This window comes from Toxotes jaculatrix, chromosome 14 (assembly GCF_017976425.1).
Source record: "Toxotes jaculatrix isolate fToxJac2 chromosome 14, fToxJac2.pri, whole genome shotgun sequence".
NCBI classification, from domain to species: domain Eukaryota; kingdom Metazoa; phylum Chordata; class Actinopteri; family Toxotidae; genus Toxotes; species Toxotes jaculatrix.
Genome location: NC_054407.1, coordinates 23,903,974 through 23,928,802, shown reverse-complemented (window position 1 = coordinate 23,928,802; position 24,829 = coordinate 23,903,974). Strand labels below are relative to the sequence as shown.

General features: G+C 42.7%; 1 protein-coding gene and 2 non-coding genes across 3 annotated transcripts; 1 reads left to right on the top strand and 2 right to left on the bottom strand.

The window, feature by feature from the left end:
• The first annotated feature begins 1,034 nt into the window (after positions 1-1,034).
• Positions 1,035-24,102, top strand: LOC121193104 (double-stranded RNA-specific editase B2-like). The gene is made up of 10 exons (XM_041055237.1): positions 1,035-1,120; positions 11,538-11,624; positions 11,800-12,749; positions 15,516-15,633; positions 16,264-16,432; positions 16,874-17,028; positions 17,875-18,028; positions 18,134-18,315; positions 18,607-18,788; positions 22,508-24,102. The coding sequence occupies exons 1-10, from the start codon at positions 1,072-1,074 to the stop codon at positions 22,682-22,684; spliced, it is 2,223 nt and encodes a 740-aa protein (XP_040911171.1). The 5' UTR covers positions 1,035-1,071; the 3' UTR covers positions 22,685-24,102.
• trnas-uga lies at positions 6,227-6,308 on the bottom strand. The gene has a single exon. It is a non-coding gene; the product is annotated as a tRNA-Ser (tRNA).
• Positions 7,534-7,615, bottom strand: trnas-uga. The gene has a single exon. It is a non-coding gene; the product is annotated as a tRNA-Ser (tRNA).
• Positions 24,103-24,829: the final 727 nt, after the last annotated feature.

Genomic DNA, 24,829 nt, shown 5'->3' with positions numbered 1-24,829 from the left:
GGAGCAAAACAGAGGGGACGATTTAAATCTTGGCTGGGATGTAACGCAGATTATCAGTTTGAGGAAAGTGATTGGCAGGGATTAAACAGCTGCTGTTAATTGGAAGTAAAGGTGAAGTGGGGAAGATTATGCAAAGTGGGCATTATGATGCAAAACAGTGAATAGTTCAAAACAGAGCAGAAGGTCTGGTGTCGAAACGTCTGTTAAAATGTTTTTGTTTTGTTTTTTTTAATACACAATAGTACACACAAATAGTAAAATATAATAACCTATAAACTTTTTATGTATGCATTTAAAACCCCATTCAAAGAACAAGTAATCTTTGTTTTTCTTTAATAACTGAATAAATTGCTTCTATCTCAAAAAACAAAAACGTCCCCCTGCACCTCCTCACACTGGCTTCTGAGCTGCGGCTTGATTTTACTGTGACATGGGAAATTCAACTCATTGCAACAAAAGCGAACACAAGTTTTTCTTTTAATTATTTAAATTAATTTCAATTATGCAGCCTGCAGACTGAAAGCAGGAGAGACAAAGAAGATAAAAGTGTTGATGCAAGGAGAGAAACTCAGTTTGTCTCCTGCTGCAGAAACATCTGTACAACCTACATGTCAGTGCTTTAATGTACATGTGTGTGTATGTAAGTGTGAGCAGAATATTACTGCATGCATACAGTATGACTGAAGCCTCAGTCTGGTTTAGTGGTTCATCTTTGTACCAGCTGATGCCACAAAACTCAGTGACTTTCTATCAGTGATGCTGAATCACAGCCTCAGCCAAAGCTCTTCCTCTCCTCATGATGTCACGGCACTACCAGCCGCCCGCCTCCTAAAGCCGGCGGTGGAGGTGGGTGGGGTGGGGGGAGTAGGGTGGTGGGGGGAGTCAGTCAGTGTACAGGGCTTCCCGCTGCAGAGCTGCACCCTGATTCCTCCCTGAGCGTTTGTTTCAGACAGACAGAGGAGAAGAAGCAGCAGAGGGCAAACCACTCCTGGAAAATCAATAAAAAAATCCCTGTGAACAGCTCCGGTGCACGGGACCTGCAGCAGAAACACGGAGAGGTCAGACCGTGAAATGAAAGGGAAGTGCAAGAGGAAGAGGAGGAGGAGGTGCAAAGGCAAAGGTCAGTACAACAGGCGTGTTTGGTGAAGTTTGTGTGGAGGTATTGTCCCTGTGACACTGATGAAATACTAATACTGATATGGTGGGTTAACAGTGACTTTGTTGTGTCCGGTTGTTCCCTGCGTTCTCTTTATTGTACTTTTTAAAATTCCAGTATCACTGTAATATTCTTGCGTAGGCTTCGTTTGGCTGTGATGTCGGGTTGACCACAGTGCATCACATCACCACACATTCATTTGGCTGATTGTAGTTTTTACAAAGCAGCTCAGCATCATTCGCTCAGCGTTGCCTTCAGGACGAGCTACACATCATGGACCTGCAGCTCTCAGCTGGTGTGTGTTTCAGCAATGAGCTGAAAAAGTGCTGCAGCACTCCTGTAGTATTTCTTCTTTTCCTGTTTATAGTAACTTTCTTACACTCGATGGTTTCAGAGGATGTGCGTAACCACAAGTTTATTATTGTAACCACGATGACAAACGTCCTCCACCCATCACAACGTAAATGTTTTAACCCAAACCGTGATATTTCCCTAAATCTGACATTAACACACTAACATTTTACCATAGCATTGTGACACCATAAAAAGTGTTTTATGTTTTAAAGTTTTTTATTTTCCAACAGTGATTTTGAACAGTTTTTCTGTGACGTATCTCCTGCTGCTTCAGGACAAACAGGCTGGAGGACTTGTTGAACTCGTCAGTGTCATTCTAAAACTCTGTTGCTGTTTTACAGCTTTTTAATCATAAAACAATCATCATCCTCAATGTGGCACTTAAAAACGTCCCTAAAAAACCGTGGACCATGAATATCTGTTCGAATTCATCCGGTATGTGTTCGGATATTTCAGCCTGTAGCAAACGCAGCTCTGGCAGAGGCAGGAATCTGCACCGCACTCGATAAAACTGGGACCTAAACTCAGGTCTCTGTGACTACGAGGTGACAGACTTTCACTGGTAAACTGGTGGAACAAGAGTCTTATAAACCTGAAAAGAAATGCAGAACGGTTCACTCTGTTTACTCTACCATATGTATCATATATGTGCATGAATGTAATGATGCGAGTCCTGGTAATCATAATTACAGTCGTCTGGGCAACAGGTCAGCCTTTTAGGATTAAACTGGCATTGTTCTCCACATGCTAATCCTGAGTAAATGCAGCAGATTACTCCATGATGGCTTTTGTATTAAGTCCAGTGGTTATTCAAAGTGCTCTAAGCCTATTCCACTTTCATTAATGACCCATTGGCCTTTTTTGTACATCGACGCTGGAGGGAAAGCGTGTCCTCTCTGAAAAATAAATGCTTCCAGAAAATCATTACTCAGTAGAGCTCCTCAGATCCCACTATTTCAGGGCCAGAATACACTTGTAGCTAATGCTTCCTCCGTATCCAGCAACGAGCAGTAAGTTCACGCCAGCTGTCGTTTCAGAAACAGAAGGTGGCATCTTCTCCTTCAAATGTCTGAAATCCAGCTCCTCTGAGTGCACAGCAGGAGGGAAACCTGTGTCGTTCGACCGCTGTTCTCCATTTATCCCTTTGTCTAACAGTAATGCACCGGTGTTTGAGTTTTTCTGTCGTTTTTCCAACATCTCAAGTTAAATTTGGTTAAAAATCAAAGGTTTTCGAGTCGTGTAGGTTTAACGACATCTCAGTGACGATGTTTCAGTGTGGAGCAGCTCTTATTTTATACTGGAATAAAGTTTTGTAGCTGCTCACTGGAAAAACAGGCGTGAGCTGCTGACTCGGGTCGAAACAGAAACAGAAGCAAAATTAAAATCAAGAACTTTCTTGATCCAAACAGCGAGCAACTTTATTTTAGCTCCTTTGTTACAGAAAACCTCACATTCTCTCTCCCCGTTAGGAATTAGTGCACAAAGTCTGCCGAGTGCATAATGAAATTACTCCGTTAATAAGGATTTTTGTCTGCGCGCAGATGACAGGGTGCAGTCGTTGTGGGTTTTTCAGTAAAAAATAAATTACCATTTAGCTGTAAAATCCCCTTCTGCTGGCTTTTCAGTCAAATGAACAAACTGTCATTTGTTGGCTGTAAAATCTAGTCGGAGAAATGATTTGATTGTCCTGCTTTTAGCGAGGATTATGATTCTCCAGCATGGAGCAAACAGCTGCTGTCTGTGATGAGTCTGTCGGTAGCTTCCCGATGACGTGCCACGCGTTTGGACATGTCTGTGTATTGGATGGATTTTGGATAAGCGAGCTCCATCATGCAGTCAAACTTAGTGGGGCATGTCAGTGTGCAATTTCACTGATGGATTCTGCAATCTCCACACTTCTCTGGGGCTCTGGCTTCATGAAAACATTAGCAATATGGTTTGTGTGCCCATTTAACTTAATTGCAGGGACGCTCAGCGGGTGAAGTGTGGTGACTCCGCGAGGGTTAGGGGTCCCATTTCTTCTGCAGCTCCGTGTGAAGGGAGCTGCTGCTGACACCGACAAGGTTCGAGTTTTGATCCCCTCTGGAGCTGAATGTGCTTCAGAAAGTTTACATTAAATCTGCTGATTTCTCTCTTTTCTCTACGCGGTGCTACATCTTTTTATTCATCCTTTTATTGATTGTTTTCTTTGTTTCCATCTGCATTTTAAACTAAACAGAAAAAAACTGGTACAAACTGTGGAGGGTTGAGGCAGATTTTGGCAGATTGACACCTAGAAAAGTTTAACTGTTTGCTGTGTGCTCATGGACGTACACACACGTGTCACTGGATTATTCAGACTCTGAAGAAAACTTAAAAACCTGATAATTCTCAGGCCAGTTCTGGACTCATAAAGCAGCTGTGTGGACATTTATTCCAGAAATAATGAAATCCAAGAAGGTGGAAGTCACACAGTCTGAAAAAGTGTATAAGCTCTGTCACAGCTTCTGCTGCTGCCACACCTGTTGACTGTGTTGATGGGTGAAAACAGAGAAACATTTTTCATTTGTAAATACAAACTAACCTGAGCATTGTGGACCAGTTTGACACGAGCAGCAGCAGCTTTGTCCAGTTTGGAGACAGCTTAAGGACGAAGTTCAGGAAACTTTGTGTAGCTGTGTAAAAGATTTTAGCAGAATCACATTCTTTTCTTACGTCTTACATGTTTTTGTTGCAAGAAATGTAAAGTACAGCTTTTCTAAAGATACAGAATCGACAGACAACTCGATGATCTGTTTGGATATTAAAGGTCTTTTTTTATGTCTCCATCAGTCTGAGATGTTTTCAGGAAAATTGCAGTAAATTCTATTTAATGGTTCTCTCATTACATTTGTTTTGGCCTGAGCTATGACAGTGAGAGATCCAAATACTCACACACACACTAAATGGTGATTTTGAGAGTGAAAACACTACACTGCATCTTCTCTGATGAAAGCGAGACGCTGAAATTTAGGGAAACCGCATGAAAGGATGACATGACGAACGTGGTTCAGTCGGCCGACACGTCGAACTCGCTCGAATCAAAATGGAAATGCCTGCAAACATGGACGTCTCCTGTCAGCCCAAATCTGTCATTCAAAGTAATTAAAGCCAGATTTATTGGGAAAGGTATTATAATGTCTATACATATAGATGTTTGTAGTTGTAGCGTGTAGCTCAAAGCCGCTGTGTCTGAGTACAGCCTCACAGAGCTGTTAGCATGACTGCAGACGCTTTTCTTGTTCCGCGCTTGTTTCGGCGCTTTGTTATAAAGAAATGATCTGAATGCTTCTTCCACTACTTGTCACAAGTGGCAGGTCGATTGTGTACATACAGCTTTACCCAGAAATCTGCTGGCCAATCTGAATTAAACAACAAAAACTATTCACCGACGGGAGACAGAGTCCACAAAGTCCACAGAGTCCCAGAGACAAATGAAATCCAGTCTTTCAAACTGATAAAGTGACAGTGGAGCAGCAGACGAGGGCACTGAAAGTTGAAACGAGGCCATTTGCAGCAGTCAGCAGCCTGCCATAGATTACTGCTGTCATTGTTATTGTCTCTCATTGCGGTTTCATTGCATATTACCATATGTTTCAGGCAATAATTTCATCACTCATTTCCAAATAATGATCATCAGCCTGTTGATTTGAAAGCAGACGTTTAGCTTGGGCTGGCTTTGTTGCTTGAGTGTGATTTGATGAGCTGATGCACTGAACTAAATTTAGACTTTAGACTGAGAAAGGCTTTGCAGTCTGTTCTGTCTGAGCGGGAAACAAAACGAGATCTGACGCGGCTCTGCGGTGAAATAACAAACACTCAAGAGCAACTATTACCAAAAAGATATTAAATAAATCAGCGAATCAGTGAAAACAGAGCGGACGTGTGGTTGAGTGCAGTATTCCAGGTTGTAGAGTAATTAACACACAGCCTGTAAAGTTCAATAATTATTGTGCATCTTATTTTTTCTCCAAATCTGTAAACTTTTCATGAATGTTGACATCTGTGCTAATATACGGCCAGTTTCAAAAGATAATGTTCGTGTTTTAAAGGTCACAGCGACTGATCGGAATGTGTTGGTGAACCAGAATCTTCTCAGTCCATGCTGATCAGTGATTGATTAATGATTGTTAATGACATCATTTTACTTTAAATATTTGTAAAACAAAGCTTTGGTTACTGTCTAATGTTGAGTCTTTGTGCCAGTGGCTTCTTCAGTCTCCAGAGACAAAACTCTGTTACACCTGAAGCAACCGAAGAGAACCAGACTCTGATTCCACCGACATCCGGTAAAGCTCTTGTTAAGGTTAAGCTGTTTACATGAAACTTTGATTCCCCTGCAGCTGAGTCTCCTTGTTGTCACGAATAAACAAATGAATTGAGTCTGAGATTCGCCGAACGCAACTAAAACACTCTGAGAAAGAGTTTGATTAATGCAGCAGAAACAAATACTAACATTAACAGCGAGGAGCGCTACAATGGGTTTAGTTGAAAGAAAGTGAAAACCATAAACGACTGCAGTAAAAAATGCTGAATTATGATGAAACAATGGAATAATCAGAACAGAGTCTTTAACCTGCATCTGCTGTCCAGGTGCAGATTAATGACTGAACATGTCCCAGACCTGGCAGAGGTACTGGTTTACTGCACTGACAAACACTGAGTCTTTGCATCTTCATAACGAGGCTAAAGTTTCATCGCTGTGAGCAGGGTTCGAACCTGCGCGGGGAAACCCCATTGGATTTCAAGTCCAACGCCTTAACCACTCGGCCATCACAGCTGCTGTCACCTCACACGCACTGACATTAATCTGTCGCTGTGAGAAACGTTTCGCATCAACACGCAAAAAGCATTTTCTGATCCACCACAATCAGATTCTTCTTCCCTCAAATGTTGCCTCTAAAGCACAGTCAGTTGTTACGGGTTCATTTGCAGATTCTTCTTCTTCTTATTAATAATAATAATAATAATAATAATACAAACACACACAGAAAAAGAAAAAACTCAAAAGCCATCCAGCTGTAAATAAATACAACATTAATGCATCAGTAATTAGAATCCTACACTGTGAGGTGTGTTTGTTTTCCAGGCTTATACTGGAGTTATTTGTGTGTGTGTGTGTGTGTGTGTGTTTGTGAAAGGGTGAGAACAGTACTCATTATGTGTAAATGTTTACGTGTTCATCAGCTCACTTGAATGTGCTGTCAGCAGTTTGCTCTCTCAACTCGCCCACTCACCTGCAGAGAGCTGATCAAAGCGCCGAGCGAGGCGTCATCAGAGCAAATTTTCTCTGAGATGAAAGATAAAAAGAATCAGAGGGAAGGTTTCGCTTTTTTATGCTTATGAAACTACAGACCTCATTTTCTGCAAGACCCTTTGTGAGCTGAAGAGCAGCTGATTTATTCAACTTTTTACTTTAATGCTTCTTCTTACAACAAGGATTTAGGTCATGTGTCGGCTCGGCTCCTCCACACACGCTTCTCCTTAAATCCCTGAGCTTGACTCCAAAATGAACATCAACGGGATTTTAAGGAGGATCTTTTGAAAATCCAATCCGTCACTCGGTGCGAATCACAGTCTTTGGTCATCGTGTTTTCTCAGAAAGCCAGAGAGTACAATCAAAATAAATCTTACGCAGTGTTTATTGGAACAGAAGATCGGGAAAGCTTCCATTCTCTGTAACTACTGCACATTCAGTCTTCAGCCATTTTATCAGTATTGACACAGAGAGTCTGAGCCGGTTTTAACAAAGTGCTTGAATCTGAGTGTGTTAAAACAGGTAAGCACAGACTTTTACAGGTCGCCAGGTACGCAAGTCAAACAGAATCTGAACAGCATCTACATTAAAGCCAGTGGAATCTAAAACACTGCCTATCACCTCTGTGAAGGAGGTTATGTTCCCATCAGCCTTTGCAGTGTGACACTCACCCATCACCAATAATCAACAACATCAGTGTCACATTCCACTAAAGCTGCAGAAAGCTCCCAGCTTTACAGCACACCCTCGCTGTGAGCAGGGTTCGAACCTGCGCGGGGAAACCCCATTGGATTTCAAGTCCAACGCCTTAACCTCTCGGCCATCACAGCTCTGAAATACAGATGTGACCATGACGTCTAGAAGTGCTCCGTGAACGGCTACTGGACTTATGTTGGAACCCTGGAGACGCATCTCAGGTAGACCAAGAAGGTTCGCTCACATGTGGGTCATCAGTCCACCTGGTTGTCATGTGACAGCCGTTTGAGTCGCCTCTCTGTGCTCAGGCTCGTATGAGCACCAGGAACGTAAGGCCTGGGAAATCTGATCCGATAAGGAAATAATGAACCACACTCCTACTGTTACAAATATCATCACTAATCCTGAGGCGTTCGACAGAGAAATGATTACAGAAAGTTTCCATATTTCTTTGCCCTTGAGGAAAGACAGTCCACATTACAAATAAATGAAACCCGCTTGCCATTAATTACGCTTAGCAAATGAGATTATCCACAGCTGTCAGACCACACACACACACACGCGCCGGACAGCGAGCGGGTGCTTTTCGCTTCCCCCCTGCCATGCCTAATTTCATTATTCTATTAAATAAGGTTCATTAACAGTGGCTGGATGGAAAAACTCTGCTTCTAAGGTTTGATAAACACTGTGGATTATGAAGCGACGCCAGCTTCCTGTTCTCATTTCTACAGCACGGCTCCTTTCTCTCTATCCTCTCATCGTCCAGTGAATTGCAGACTTTTGGCTCCAAGTGGCTGTTTTGTGACTTATTAATATCAGATTATATTTTTTTGCCCTCTCTGCAGTAAGTGATGCTTTTACAAGCATCTTCACAGGCAAGATAAAAGAGTAAAGTGAGAAATGCAGGAGGAACAGAGTGAAGATGTTGGTCAAAGTCAGAACAACGGACACATGCTGGGGTTTACACAGTAAGTACGTGGGGGGGGGGCATCAAACAATGATTCAGGCTGCTCATCTGGTGTGTCCCCGTTCGGGGGCGGATTCCACTCAGGTCACGTCCTCTGGATCATTTCAGATAAAGATGTTTAAAGCTACAGCCGGTTGAATCCATCACAGCTGAACTTCAGTGTTCACGTTCAAATCCCCGGGAAATATCTGTGTCCGCTCAATGTGACAGTAACATCACACCAAGTGAATGTTCCATCATGTGGGAAAATCATCATTTGTAATGTAAACATTACATTACAAAGGTCAACTGCAGATTTCCTGACATAACGAGCCGCTTTCCTTCATTTTCTTTTCTCTAATCCCAGAGTGCACCTGGATTTTCTCAGCTTTTCAAACCAAGAGACTCTCACACGCACCCACCTGTAACACAGCAGCTGCAATTTCATCTCAAAGTTGCAGCACAAACTCATCTTGCAGATTTGCTCGTGATGGAGATTACAGATAGACTAAGTGTTACGAGTCCCACAGAAACAATACAGAATTCTGTAAACTACAGAAGCAAGAAAGACACGGCGCTCTCTGTGCGTCATCCATGTTGCTTCTTATTTCCATTTTTCAGCAAAACAAATAAACACATTTTCCCACAATTCCCCTGAGCGTCAGTTTCAGTCCCAGAATCAACATCCCAGAATATCAGTACCTCAACAGTACCACACAGAATCCATTTACCGTCAGATTTACCTCACATTCCTGGAGTAAATTATTACATATACATTATCACTCTCAAATTAGTGAATCAAAACTACTATAAGAATATAGTGCAAGTCACCACAGTACCAAACTGTATCTATAACGAGCAATCACTGTTTTTTCATATTCTGGATGTACACACACTTAATTATCAGCTTTCACTCCCAGAGGAATATTTAACCAATGCAACTACTATATTTTATAGAATTCTCCAGAAAAGTGCATAAATGCTTAACACTTTAATTTCCCTTTAAACTGTCACAGCTTTCTTCATGTACAGGAAACCAAATCAAAACAGTGTGCAAAACAAACAAATTCCAAAACCTTAGCGACCTGCCTGCAAGACAGGGTGGAGGGAAAAACAGACCGAGCGGCTCTGAACCTGCCGCCTCGACTCCGGCGGGATTCTCCGGTTCTTATAAAGTTCGACAAAATGCTCAGCTAACATTCAAGTGTCACGTGAAGCAAAGCTCTAACAAACTGAAACTGATGCACTTTACCTGTATTAGGTGAGCAGCGAGAAAGAGACAGAGTTACCTGTGCGTCCTCCAGGTTGTTTCTGGGGTGTGGGCGGAACTTCCCCCCTTACACGAACCTGAGCGCAACAGTTCCGCTGCCCAAAGTTCCCCCTGTCTGCTGCTTCTCACGTACAATGTCTCTGTTCACAATACACGTGAGAATTAGTAATATGCCTGACACCATATTATTAAAGGTTAATTTAAAAAATGTCTGTTAATTAAATTAAATAACACAAAAGCAGTTGCACAGTTTTGTGGTGCACCACGTAAGCAAACAATTTCTCATGTAGCAACCTGGGTAACCTCTACTTAAATCAAGCTGGAAAGTCTAACGCTGCAATTCACAAATGTGTGTGAGTTAATGGAGTGATACTTGAGAGAAAGAGAGAGAGAGAGTGTGTGTTTGTGAGTCTAGCGAGGGGAAATCGAGAGAAGGATGGATGGAAAAGTGAAAACGACAGAAAGCGTGGGAAGGCGCGAGGGCTTCGCCGATGTAACCCAAAGACAAACACAGTTAGAATCTTTTTGGTCCTGGAATAAATGGCCCCATTAGCTGTGATGATGCAGGTCATTAAAACACCTCCAACCTGCACCTGCCGCTGCCTTCAGAAGCTCGGGACTCACATCATTACGTTCACATCCCATTCTCACAGCTCTCGCTCATATCAACCCGCCACTTAATGGCATCACACGCCCAATATAACTACAAGGTGCAAGGTTAATGCAGAGCAGTTTAGTCTGCACTCTTCATTATTCTAATGACTTTTAGCTTGCATTGCAGTGCCCTCCAGAATCACCAGTCATCGGGGTAAAAACGGGCAGTAAAATTATTCAGCAGGACGTCAGACAAATCTGAAACACACACACACACACACACACACACATTTCATCTCACAGTGACCGTTCATACCAGTGTGTATGTTATAGCTTTCTGCTGCCTATTGAAATTCAAAGTAACGGTTCCTTTGTGTTTGTCTGAAGGTAAAATAAAAACGAGTCCCTGTAACCCAGAGCAGACTGTTAGAAAACAACCGCAGCCAGTGCACCAGTATATCCAGATAATCATGGCTTTAACAATGAGTAATGAAGCGTCTTAAAATGGTGCATTATTTTAATGTTGATTCATAATATTTACACCTTCAGCAGCCAGACATTAATATTTTACAAACAGCAGATATCAAATATAATTGCCACTGCAGCCCATATTTCTCTGGGTTTATGTCTGAATGTGGTGAGTATTCTGCTCCACACGCGCTGCTAAACAAAGGCTGTTAAAAGGTGGCAACCACCAAATTTGGAGAAACCAGGTTATTGTGCAACAACGTGCCATTGCTGTCCGCCTATAAAAAGATGGGATATTTTCTTCTATACTTATGTGAAAATCCGCAATCACACCAAGAACACTGGTCTCTGTGAAAACCCTCAGACCCACTCACCAAATCCGCTGAAATCAAATGAAAAACGATTGTGCTTGATTCAAAAACTGTGTGACCGGGTTAATAAGACAAAGCTTCTCATTCAGTCTGAGCCCCTCGACGCCTCCCGTCTGAAAACCCCAGTCCTTATCACACGACACCTTTCAATTACCCCGGCTGCCTCTAAGCTGACTTTCTGTTTGTTTTCAGTCCATTCGTGGCCCCTCCCGGCCTCGCACGTTTCATTTGCACTATCACCATAAACCTGTTTATCTCCGTCCATTTCATTACTTTGGTGGGTGGGAGTGAATGTTAAACTGTTCACTATAAGCATTCGCCAACACAAAAAGCAGAGAGATCTTTTTTTGTGTGTGTAAGTACATGGTATAAAACTACTGTATGTTTCCCTTCATTCTGTTTTTCAGAACACGGCAACATGCTATCAACCCTCATCAGTCCCATGAGACACTGGGATACTGGAGCATCATCACCTGAGGATGCAGACAATTCAAGTAATTTCTTTTTCTTACTGCACTTTTGAAAAAGCCTCTTGTGTTGTTATATTTATATTTTTATTTTCACCTGAAACAGGTGAAAATGTTTGACCTGCTAACACATCAGAACCTAACAGAATTTCACTGTGATTCTAACCAAAAACCTCACGTTTCCCTTCATGGCTTTGATCAGGTTCTAGCAGTTTGGAGGTGAAAGAGAATCAGGATGATAAAATCCAGGTGGACTGTGACCTGCTCCGAAAATATCGCCCATCAAACTTTTGCACAACTTTCCCCAGACACGGAGCAAGAGCCCTGAAGAGGAAGCAGCCGTTGGTGGATGGAAGAGACCGGCTGCTTTGCCAGAGCCACTTGACTTGTAAAAGAGCGGCGTGGGCCGTGTCTCAGAAGAACGCAGTGGTGCAGCTGAACGAGTTACGACCCGGGCTGCGATACGAGATCACGTCAAAGACTGGGCCTCTGCACGCACCAGTGTTTTCTGTAGGTGTGGAGGTCAACGGCCTCCGCTTTGAGGGTCGGGGACCGACAAAGAAGCAGGCTAAGATGAGGGCTGCAGAGCTGGCTCTCCGGTCATTCATCCAGTTCCCAAATGCCTCCCAGGCTCACGCTGTTCTGGGGAACTTCACCGGCACACCTGCAGATTTCACAGCAGATAAACTGGACATTACCGACGCGTTCCTCAAAGAGTTTGAGCCATCGTTGCTAGGAAACTGTGATGTCCTGCACTGCAGCACAGCCAAAAAGGAGGTTTTCTCCAGCATTTACAACCACAAACGACTTCTTCACCTCACACTGGACTTAGTCTCCTCGACAAATCCCAAAAGACGAGCCCCCGGCACCTCGCTCTTAGAGCACCTCAGCCCAGTGGCGCTGCTCAACGAGCTGCGACCAGGACTCAGATATATGTGCCTGGCGGAAAGAGTCCACGGCAGGTTGATCAGGAATTTTGTAATGGTGGTTCGGGTGGAGGGCAGGGTGTTTGAAGGGTGTGGTCATAGTAAGAGACTGGCAAAGGCACAGGCAGCAGTGGCTGCCCTCCAGTCTCTTTACAACATAAGTCTGGGACCAGAGAGGAAGGTCATGGGCCTCCAGGGCAGCAGAGCCAGAAATCAGCTACCTCAGGTGAGTAGGTCCGCCTTCTGTTATCAACACACTGTAAATGAATTTAAAGATGTTTGACACTTTTAGAATGACATTTACATTTTGACCCCTGTTACAGGTTGCATCTACAAAGCATCTTTTAATTCCTGGAGGATTAAAATAATTCAGCTTATCAAGAAAACCTTAAAAATAACGTGTGACAAAAAGGAAATTCACCACAGATCCAGTGTCTCAGTTAGTGTCCTGCACATGCCCCCCCGTCCCCCGTCCTCACTTGGAAACAACATGAGTCGCACATCAGCTTCAAGCAGTGATACTGAATTTGTCCTTTATCTCTTTAGCTTTCGCCAGTCTTCTAAACGACCTGGATAAATGGGTCTGAGGTGTGCCGTACGCTACCAAATGGAGTGTGCCGCACATCAGCATGACCATCATGTTCTGTGGCCTGAGAGCTGGATGGTGTCCTGTAAGCTCGTCTGTAGCATCTAAACAACTTCATTATGTCTCCGAGCCTCTGAGAATTGTCCCCTACGTCTTTTGCTGTCGTGCTTTATGAATACAAGAGGATTTGTCTCCTGAGATCGGCTCCACGGAGCTGAAGGGGGGCGACTGAACGTAGCTAATGCAGAACCACGTCGTCATTCAAATACACAGAGCAATGTGAGAAAGACAGACATGTAGATACTTTATTAAACCCTGGGGGTGATTTGATGAGAGAATCCGTAGACAGGAGGATGAGAAAAAGGATTTTGACGCTCTGAATTTGAAGAAAAGGTGATTTTACCCTGCTGCAGGCTGCTACACTAAAAACTTAATAAGCGAAGAGTCTGCAGAAGCCTTCCTCCTCCTCTTTGTCTAGAAGATGTTTTTTTTCCCAGCTACCCCGACACCCCCCACCCTGACAACCCCCCCCCCCCAATATGAACTGTCTGTCAGGCAGCGTGACGCATTAATGAACATTATTGCACCACATTAGGGATGAAGGAGGAGTGGCAGCAGACCAAGGAGATTGAGGTGGAGCGGGAAGGCGGTGTGAAGAGCATAATAATCGGACAGATAATTGTTTAACACACTCATTACACACGACCTTGTGCCACTGTCATCCAGAAAACACTGAGCAGAGAGTTTTACTCAAAACAACACACACACAAAAAAAAAACCCCAACAACACCCAACTCTGCATGCTCCTAACAGAATTTACTCTCTAACTGAGCCACGTACGACTGGCAGAAAGTTGCCCAATCAGAGAGCGGTCGTCATAAAAGTGGCCCAGTTTTTAATTTTCAGGGGTTTTTTTGTTCATGCTGTGAGTTTAGCTGTACGATTAGACGTTTTTTTGTTTTGTTTTTTATTCTTTAACCTTAAAAACCTGATGATTCTCAGGCACGTTATTCTGGAGCATGCGTTTTCATTGAACTCGAAGCAGATTTAGATTTAGAGCAGATTTTTAAACAAAATCTAAAAATCATGTCTGTGTGATCATTTGACTGCAGCATCTGTGCACTGAGGGATTTTAAGCAGCCTGTGTTACCTGCAGGTAAAACTACAAGGACCAACTTATCCTTTGCTTTAACGACTCCAGTAGACATAATCCCATCGCACTGTTGGTGTTAGAACAATAACCATCTACCCATTAACCTAAAAACTGGACCATATAAACATGCAAACAGTTGTATTAAATTTTATTCCTTAAGTCATTAAAGCTACAGAAACCTTTTTTGTGTTTATTGTGATGGGGCGATCATGTGAGAGACTGCTGTGGGAGTCTACTTTTCCCACTGATCTCACACAGTTTGATCAAACATGAATTATTTGCAGTTACTGCTGGGCTCAATCCAGACTTTAAAATATTTAATCTGCTTCCTCCAAACTGAGGAAGGAGACTGACGGGCTGAGCAATCTCGCTTTCTCTCAAAGTTTAATACAAGAACTTTTTGTTCAACTGATATGTATAATTTTTTTTAGATTATCTCGTCACTGATCCTCCTCCAATTAAAACTCCACGCAGCTGTTTTGTTTTGATGCTCCTCCTGACGTTTCCCTGAACTTTTCTGCATGTGGAAACTAACTGTAACTTCCTGGTGTCTGCCAGAAGAGTGACAGCCCTTTAAAAACACAATCAGGCGTATTTTGACAAGTAGGAGTGCGACACCTCTTCCTCCGCAGACTTGAGGGAGTTTAGAGGGAGAGAAAACTCTCGGCCATCACTGACAGACTGTCAGAGAGTGTTGGCGAGTTCGTACGAGTGTCGCAGCTTTCTGCTTTCAGTGGCTGTTGTCTGAGGGAAATAAGACGGCAGAAGGTGCAGCGTCCTCAGGTTTAAATACAGGTTTATCAGAATGTAACGCGCAGCTTCTCCAGCCAAACATTAACACTCTGAGACGACCCAGATAGAGAAGACTGACTTAAAGGTTGTTGAAAATGGAGTATGACGAGGAACAGGTGTGGCCTAATTAGACAATGAGCAACAGGTGTGCACAGATGTGCAGAGTAAGGAGACTCTGGTGGACACGTGGGGAACAACAGGGACCAGAGGGTTCCTCGATGGGTCGGTGGACCAGAGGAAGAAAGACGGTTTGAAACCGTCAGATTTGGAAAAACTCTAGTTTAATGAATCCCCACACTCGTCAGAATCATCATAAATACATCCCATAATAAGCAATAATCAAAAAAGGACAAGAAGAGGAGAAAGGCAGTAAGAAGGACAGAGCAGGCGTACAAAAAGAGGACATGGCCATTATGCATCCTCAGCTCTGTAAACACCGTCTCTCATTTCTCCTTCTGCAGTTCTTCGCGGAGTCGATCTTCCACCTGGTGAGAGACAAATACACAGAGTTGACAGACAGTTGTTTCTCTACCTCGCACGCCCGTCACAAGGTCCTGGCAGGGATCGTAATGACCACAGGTGAGTGGTGGAGAATCTCTTCCTTCGTGCTTTGGGTTCTTGGTCGCCTTTGTCAGTCTGGCTGGACGGCCGCCGCTACCACAGCAAAGAGTGTGAGTCCTTTTGTAAAGGAGAGGTTTCAGTTTTTGATTTTGTGTAGTTGATGGTCTGTAAAGTGAAGAAGCTGCAGAACCTTCTGCATTAACACTTTATGAAAATGTTTTGCTGCTCACCCTTTAAAGCAGTCAGAGGAGAAGTATCTGAGGGAGGCTGTCGTCTTTACCATCCTCTGAATCTTGGATGAGGCCAGACTGCAACACAACATTTTTTTTGTTGAGGCGGCAGACTGATTGTTCAGTCATACACTTTTTATTAGGCTTTCTCAGCCTGTTAATGTTGTGGTTGTGACGGGACGGCGAGGCGGAGGAGCAAAGAGGAAGTGTCTTGTTTTCTTGTTCTGAGAGTCAAACGAGGCGTCGTGTCTGAGCTGGATCATGTCGAGCGTCTTGTTCCATCAGACACTTAATCATTTGCTCAATCAGTCACCAAAAATCTGAGCTGTGGTTTCCTCCTCTGTGAATCTATTTATTCTTTCTTTCTTTTATCCTCCACTTCTTCTTGTTAATGTTCTGCCTCCTCCTCTCCCTCCAGGGTTTGACCTCAGATCAGCCCAGGTTGTGTCTCTGGCCACAGGGACTAAGTGTCTGGACTTGGACAGTGTGAGCGGCCGCGACTCGACGCTCAGCGACTGTCACGCGGAAGTCGTCAGCAGAAGGGCGCTGGTTCGATTCCTGTACGCTCAGCTGGAGCTGCTGCTCTGGTACAAACAATGATGTTTGTGTTCTTCTTTACTGTCTCATCTTGGAGTCGTAGTTATTGGAGCTTTCATGTAAACTACAGGGTCAGAACTGGACTGGACTCAAACTGCTCCAAGTTCAATGCAAACTGGAAAAAACGCGGGCATTTTAAACTTTTAAAGCGGTGGTAAAAATAGGTTCTCCTTTTTTTTTAAAAAAAAAGAGTGTTTTTCTACCTCGAACTCTATTTGTTGCCTCTTTAATCAAAAATATTTAATGTCGCAGAGAAATAAATATGTTCTAATACTTTAAGGTCCCAGTGCCTCAAAATAACCGCTGCAAACTTCATCTGCAAGGGCTGAGAAGTAAATACAAACTGATTATTGAAAAGATTCACCTCAGCCATCAGCAGAATTTCATCCAACTTTTCTTTTCTTTGTTCTTGGTTTCTTTCCTCTCTGAAGTAAGTCGGCAGACGGTGAAGAACAGTCGATCTTTGTACCAAATAAAGGCGGCGGCAGCTTACGGCTGCGGGACGGTGTCCTCTTCCACATGTACGTCAGCTCGTCACCGTGTGGAGACGCTCGACTCAACTGCCCCTACGAGACCACAGCTGCATGTGAGACGTTTAGATTGTGGTGGTGACTGTGGTCACTGTTTTCTCTAGTCGTAAATATGAAATTCAAACCTCACATTTCTGTTTTTATTCCTTATCTGGATGCACATTTTCACCTTCACTTTTTGTATTATTATCAGATGTACTTTGTAGTAGATACATAATGTAAGATCTTTAATAATCTATTGTTCTGCAGCTATTTATACTCCTTTAGTGGTTGCTGCCACTGACCCCGAAGAGTGTCATTTATTTTTAAAAGAAAAATCCTCTATAAAACACATTAATGAATAAATACCAGAACTTCTGGCTCCATTAAGCAGCTCAGAAGCTGATGTAGTTTCAGCAGATAAATCAGAGCTTGAGTCAGTAAACTTCAGTTTTTACATGAAGAGCAAGAAACTGACCTTTAGTAACAAAGCACAACTCTGCTAACGGCTGCTGTATTGATAAGATTATTAAATGTTAATGAGGCTAATGAGGCCTCCTGCCACCACTGTTTAATTAGTCTCCTCAACTGATTGGCTGTCCCTTAACGAGCTAATTAAGCTTAACAGGGTGACTCTAAGCACTGACCATAGTATTCAGAACATAACGTTAGATATGTTGATAAAAAAAAAAACATGATTGTTTAACAGTTGTTATGGCTGCGCTGATCTTTGTCACCGTTTTTGTGGGCGTTTTCAGTTTCTGTCGCTATTCTTAATCCCGCCCACCAAGCTCTGATTGGCTAAGTTGTTTTTCTAATCAGGTAAAGATCCGTCCATTAATACATCACCTGCGTTGTTTAAATCTGTGAGAAATCTCAGAAACATGGACGGTGATTCAAAGATCTGGTTCCTCCTCTGTCAGATCCCAGCAGGAGGTTTCGTTGTCACCTCAGGGTGAAGGTAAATGGAGGTGAGGGGACACTGCCTGTCACGGCGCGGAGAGCCAATCAGAAACGGGACGGTGTGTCGCTGGGCAAACCTCTGGTCACCATGTCCTGCACTGACAAAATGGCAAAGTGAGTCTGAAGGGTGAAGCTTTGTCCTGATCTTTAATAAATGCATTTGAATCAGTTTTTTCCCCTTGAAAAGAAAATTTGATGTGAAAAAAATGTCTTTGAAAGGTGGAGCGTTGTGGGAATCCAGGGGGCACTCCTGACCCACCTGGTGGAGCCAGTTTACCTGCACAGCCTGACCGTGGGGACGCTGAGCCACACGGGTCACCTGGCCAGAGCCTTGACACGCCGCCTCGCACCTGTTAAGCACCTGCCCTTCCCCTACCGACGACGGCAGCTGCTGCTCGGCTGTAGGTCCAAATGGAGTCGAAACTGATTTATACACTTATACAATAATACTGTTCCTCAGTGATCCAGCTGGAGACAGTTTGTGTTTAGTGCTGGCCTGAACACTCAGGGTTTGGTAGCTCCGCCCTGTTGTACAGGAGATGATGGGTTTTCTGGTTCAATAACCAAAAATGACCTAAAAGAAAAATATCACATTTGAAACAAGTGATTGTTACAGATCAGTTTCAGGTTTGTGAGAATACCAGTCTGTCTGTTCTGAAGCCTCACCTGTGGTTCTCTCTCTGTCTGCACAGGTCTGAGCAGCAGCGAGGTCCGGCCGGCGGGGAGGGCCCCAAACATCAGCATGAACTGGAGCCGTGGTGACAGAGGCCTGGAGGAGATCAGCACCTCCACAGGAAGGAGGAAGGACTCTGGGACACCGTCACAGCTCTGCAGGAGCTCCCTGTTTGCCCGCTGGCAGAGGCTGCAGCATCAGGTGGGTAAACAGGGGGGGGTAAACACTGAAACATGGCACATGGAGGCAGTCTCTCCATGTGCCAGTGTCCCTCTTTCTTAAAAAGACCACATTGTCTTCGAGCTCTGCCGCAATGTAACAGTGTTTTTAAAAGCAAGGTTTAATTTCCACTGCGAAATTAAAAATGTACGCTCAGAGTGTTGTGCCAGGCCATCCGGCCTCGGTTTAAAATTTGATGATGGCAGACAGAGTCGGAATTATTTACAGAAGCAACTGGAATCATTGTAAGAGAAGCTGCTCTTAATATCACGAGCACGAGAAGACACAAAGCATTTTGAAAAAGAGCTAAAAAAAATGTGCACGGGGGAGACAAAGACAGAGCAACAAAGACTCAATGAAGAACAGAGAAACAGTGAGCCACAAAGTCCACATTTGGGTAAAGAAGGTGAAGCCTGAGTTGAGCTGAAGGGGGACTAAATAAGCATCCACCACAGCTGAACATGATTGGCCTGATTGGCTGAGACTTAGATCAAACTCCTCTTTTAAGCAGCTTCAGTCGATCCTTCATCATCTGCATCTGCTGATGAAGCCTGTGAGATCTGGTTGAAAGTTGTGGAAGAAGCCTAAAAAGGACCTTTGAGTTGAGTTTCTTTGGTCACGCACGCTGTTCCCAGTGTCACCGACACAGCCTCCGAGTGTCAAAGCTCTGCAAGCAAAAAGCAAAACACATTTTTGAGAGGAGGGAGACTTTTTTTTTTTTGTTAGCCAACAGTTTTATTTCACTCTGCAGTCTGGAGAAGCTTAATAGCTCTTTCTAATTGCTGACATTCTGCCTTGGCAAACACAGGTGTGACCGACAACATTATAGATGTCAGTTCCAGGTCTCTGCTGTCGAATCATCGGCATGAGTTTCAGGGAACCCTGAATGAAGCAGAACCGTCACTAACATCATTAGTTACACCTGGGCTTTACCTGCACTGGCAAGTCAACATGTCTGCTGTGTAAAGAAGAAGCCATTTTCATGGGACAGGTGTCATTTTGAGGAGACTGAACAGTACAACAGATGATTGACAAATGTTATTTTTAGCTGAGAACTCAACATGAACCCTTCCAAAGCACAATTAGACGACTGTGCCACTCACTGGACTGTCATTGATTTTTGTATCAACATTTCAAATAGTAAAGAAAGGTGGATGCTATTTTAACACAGTAAAATGTGAAGACTTTCAAATATTTCATCTTTTTGACGTTTTTGCATGTCCAATTTCAGTCCCCTGAAGGTGCAGACTATGACGCCAGACGTCTTTTTTCCGACATCTATTGAACGTCCAGTACTGACGTCCACGGGACATCTGAATAAGGGCAAATTGTAGTCCGCATGTGGTCACTGTGGACGTCTTTTCTACGTCAAATTTAAACTCATTTTAGACATGGTTTATATACTGTGTCTAGACTCTGTGCCTAACTGTAGTCCCATTTCAGAAGGTGGCACACTGTTCTAATTCATTTTCCTATAGCTTCATTTGATTGTCTCAGCAGCAGGTGACAACTGGAAACATACAAAGGTGTGATGCATTTCCAGTTTAAACCTGCTGCTGAGCCAACGAAGCTACAGGAAAATTAACTGGTACAGGAAACGGATCCTCCACCTTTTGGAAACACATGGGACTACAGTTATACACAGAGGTTTACAATAAATCACAATTCAATCCCCACTCATTTAATTCCATTTTTATTTTTCATTTCACTGGCACAAACATATCAACAGCCCACCTTCCTTGGGTCTGTACCACAACAAATATACAACAATAGAAATATAAAACAATAATAAAAATTAAAGTGCTAAACTGAATGTGTTTTGAGGTACAACCCAACAAGAACCAATTATACTGAATACAGAAAAGAAAACAATGTACAAAAGCAGGGACAACATTCTCCACAATGGATGATCAGTCCTGAGTGACTGCTGTGTGTCCTCCACCTCCACTTCTTTGCGGTGCATGCATCCTTATCAAGTCCTCTGTGACTGTGTCACCAAATTTCATGACTCCATCTGCACGAGCAGAAAACGACAAATTATTAGATATATGTAAATACAATGTGCAGTCATTCTGTACTGCTCTCACCACCCGTACTTTTACGCACAAATACGATGACTACATAAATACACAAATACTTTAAACAGTACATTACGCAAAATGTAATGCGGCTAGCAAACAAACTCCACTAAATAATGCGTAAGTTAGCTTGTTAGTACCGTAGCTGCTAACAGAATGCTAACAACACAACACAATAAACATACCACTTTGAAAACTACACACACACACTACTTACAGACTGTATGTCCCCTGGCTGAAACGTGTGCAACCACATTAACCAACTTTACGAACCCATCTCTATGTTACTGACCTAACTCGTTGACTGAAGCATCGGAACGGAGCGGAGCGGCAAAGATGCGAATTGGAATATTAACAGAAAGAGCGCTCACTCTGTCGCCGTTTCCAAAAACTAAGAAAAGTACAGAACACTCATTCTGATACAATTTCTATGAAACAAAGGAAAATACATCTTTAACATTTTTATACGTTTTAACACTTTTAACTTATGAACTTTCAATATCATTTCTAACCTTTAAAGACAGCACACATACACCAAGTGCCCATATTTGTAAGTAAAAATATGTTGCCGGTGCATCTACTACCAATACTGGATTAATACATCTACATCACCACCTGCCTACCTTCGTGGCTCGCTAGCATGTAAACAGCATATTCCCTGAAACCACTAGATATAAAGTTCATAGCTTGTTCTTTTGGCTAGCTTAGCGAATTTAGCTTAGGTTAGCTACCAGCCAAGCCCTGGTTAGTGAATAGTGACTTAGCGACCGAACAATGCTTGTTCACGTTAAAGCTTCAGCTAACGTGAATATTTTTAGGCACGGTCGTTTTCGAAAGTAATTCCAATTCCATTTTAACTATGGCCAATGTTTAGCTAACGTTAGCTGGCGGGATGGCATGCAATGCCAATTGTCGCCACAGCAGGTTTAGGTAGTTTAAAACAACAAAGCTAAAACAGCTAACACTATAAATACATAAATGAACATAAAATGAACTAACCTGACCGAAGCGGTGGTGTTTGATGTACGTTTGATGTGGTGATGATGAACAGAGCCGAAAGGCCACTAGCTTCCACAGTTGACATGAAATCAGTGACGGAGAGACGGTTGATGAAACTCCTCGAAACGCGCCAAAAGCTTGGCGTGTTGCCTCGGCCAATCAGAGTGGCGTTTATTGGTTGGGATATGACGACGTGCTGCCTCAGCCAATCAGAGTGGCGTTTATTGGTTGGGATATGACGACGTGCTGCCTCAGCCAATCAGAGTGGCGTTTATTGGTTGAAATCAAGGCTCTTATGTACCACGAAATTATTTCATGGATCATATTCATTAATCATGTTGATAACAACAATGTTGATATTTGTAATAAATTTTAAAAAATACATTTATTAATAATGTCAGTTTCCTGCACCTGTCTTAGATGTCCACATGACGTCCAAAAAAGTTAAGTTACCTAGTCCACGTTCAAATGTTGAACTGCATATTGACGTCCAAGTGCGGTCGTGTTTAGACTCCAAATATAGACGTCTAATGTTTAGTGGGTTAATTATCCACAAATCTCAGTTCACTTGTGTCCATTTGGGTTGTGACTCACATTTCTGTCTTTTCTTGTGTTTTATTTCAGTTGAATGGCCAGATATCGGGCTCAGAAGCCACAACAGGGACATATTGTGGTTCCAAAATGACTGCCGAACGCTATCAGAGGGCGTTGCAGCAGTTTACCGGCGCTCTGCAGGGCGGAGGTCTGGGAACGTGGCTCAGAAAACCTCCGGAGCTGGGTTACTTAAACGTCAGTGTGTGAAAAACTCTGTTAGAGGTGAATATGGAGGGTTAGGGTGGCGTTCATGTGTGTTTTCCTTTGTGAGCATGTGGATGCAGTACGAAGAATATGAGGCTAGATAGAGAAGAAAGTTGTGATATAATGAAAATGATTAACTGTGTGAAAATGGCCTGACTGAAGAGACATGGGACAGATGAGTACATAGTTATTTTATTATGAAAATGCACACAAAGCATAATACAAAAGTAAATGAAATTTAGGCAAAAGCTGGAGTAGACGTTTTGGTATAACGTTAGCTTAAGTAGCCTAAAAGTGGCTAATGTTTGCTCTGGAGGCTAATGCTTGTTTGGCTAGCTTAAACCTCAACATCCACGTCGCTGTAACCACTTAGCTAGCTACCGAGCTCGCTGGAGTAACACTGAAGATGTTTTCTGTAAGTTTATCTAAGCAATATAGAGCGTTATTTAACTTGAAAACTCACTGTAATTGTGGTTTGGACACTAACAATGCGTGAACTACAGTGAGGCTCAACAAAATTAGAGCCAAAATACAATCAATTTGAGTTCATTAAAAGAGGATCTATTCCCTGTATGCGGCTCCATTTGTTGATAAACCCCTTGAAATATGTAACACGTGTTTAAAACGGCTAAATAAGGCAACATTTCAAATAATCGGGGTAACAAGGGCCCAGAGTCAAAAGATTATTTTGCTCTTTTCTTTAGTTTACACACTTGTGAGGACCTTTCATTGACAAAATGTCAAAGTCCTTAACACTTACACCCAGTGAGAATAGACCAAAATGTCCTCCCAAGGTCCAAGTCCATACTGGTCCTTTGTAAAACAAAGTCTGTTTTTTTCTATCAGCTACAACTTCACATTCACAAGTCACATTTTAATTGTATACAGTTTTATGTGTTTGTTTTCTTTTCTTTAAAAAATGTGTTCTGTTTTGTTGAGTAATGTATATTTGATCTAACTGTTTCACTCACCTGTTAAATTATGTTATGTATGTAAAGCCAACCTCATGCATTGTGGACAGCGTTGTACAGTGCCAGTGTATATGGGGCTCAGGAGTGTGAAGACATGTCGCCACCTAGGGGATGATTGTGGGCCACACAGGATGAGAAGGCCAGATTTGAACTTCATGGTATAAGTTTTGTTTGTTTTCCCTTTTGTCATTGAGATTCTTCCTTTTAATTCTTCAAATGATTCATTTAATTACAAGTGTCTCAAAGGACAATTTTAGAAATTGAGTTCTGTTCGTCTCTTGGTGTTTATTTGGAGAAGTTTTCTGAGGTGAGGAATGTAAAAGAGCGTTTCTACTGAGAGCCACTGTGTTGAATGCTGTGTAAACCTTTATCATTAGGTATGCAGATTGTATGTAGTTTATATTGGTCATGACTATTTTTATCACAGCAAATAAAGTTAACTTATTTGTGTTAGTTTTTGTGTTTTTTTGCATTTGCTCCAGATCAGGAACATGAAAATCGTCGCCTCCAGGTGTAAACGTGACACTGGATCTCATTCACACGCAGCCAAAAACCACACAGATAAAAAACATTCAAACAGCACAAATGGTTTATTTTGATTTCACAAGCTGATGCTTGTTCCTCAGTACACAGCTATAATCCACAAAACCGCGGTCAAGTCGATCCAGCAGGTTTTTGTTTGTTTTGTTTTTTTTAATGAGAACTGAGCTCTAGTGTTTGTTGTTCTACATCAACCACTACGTAACACTGTTAACACCAAGAAGCCACAGCTTTGCGAGGCTTCGAGACGGCAGATTAGAGATGACCGATGCTTAGTGATCATGTGATCTGGTTTCAATGTGATTGAGAGTGTGAAAGGTGCGACTGAATATTCTGTTAAAACAGGTGAATGATGAACGTGGCTCAGTTTTGGTAGAAAATGCAGTTGAGTGCAGTGAAACTTGCTTGAACTGTAAGAAAATCAATATCGTATCCACAACATTCTCTAACACACACACACACACACAACCTTTCATTTTCTTCACGTGAACAAAATGTTTTATCATTTAAACCAAGGATGATTCCTTTTGCAGAATGGCAGGTAAAATTACTCACTGCATCTGGAGAGTCAACTTTAAAATAATAATTAAACTTTAAAGCCAATGATGTCCATGTAAGGACTTTCTGAACAGAAAGT

Excerpts from the sequence above, each read along its gene's own strand:
- LOC121193104 (XM_041055237.1), top strand. The coding sequence starts at position 1,072 with ATGAAAGGGAAGTGCAAGAGGAAGAGGAGGAGGAGGTGCAAAGGCAAA. Across the intron at positions 15,634-16,263 it reads AGGGATCGTAATGACCACAG|GGTTTGACCTCAGATCAGCC; the intron begins GTGAGTGGTGGA and ends CTCTCCCTCCAG. Across the intron at positions 16,433-16,873 it reads CAGCTGGAGCTGCTGCTCTG|TAAGTCGGCAGACGGTGAAG; the intron begins GTACAAACAATG and ends TCCTCTCTGAAG.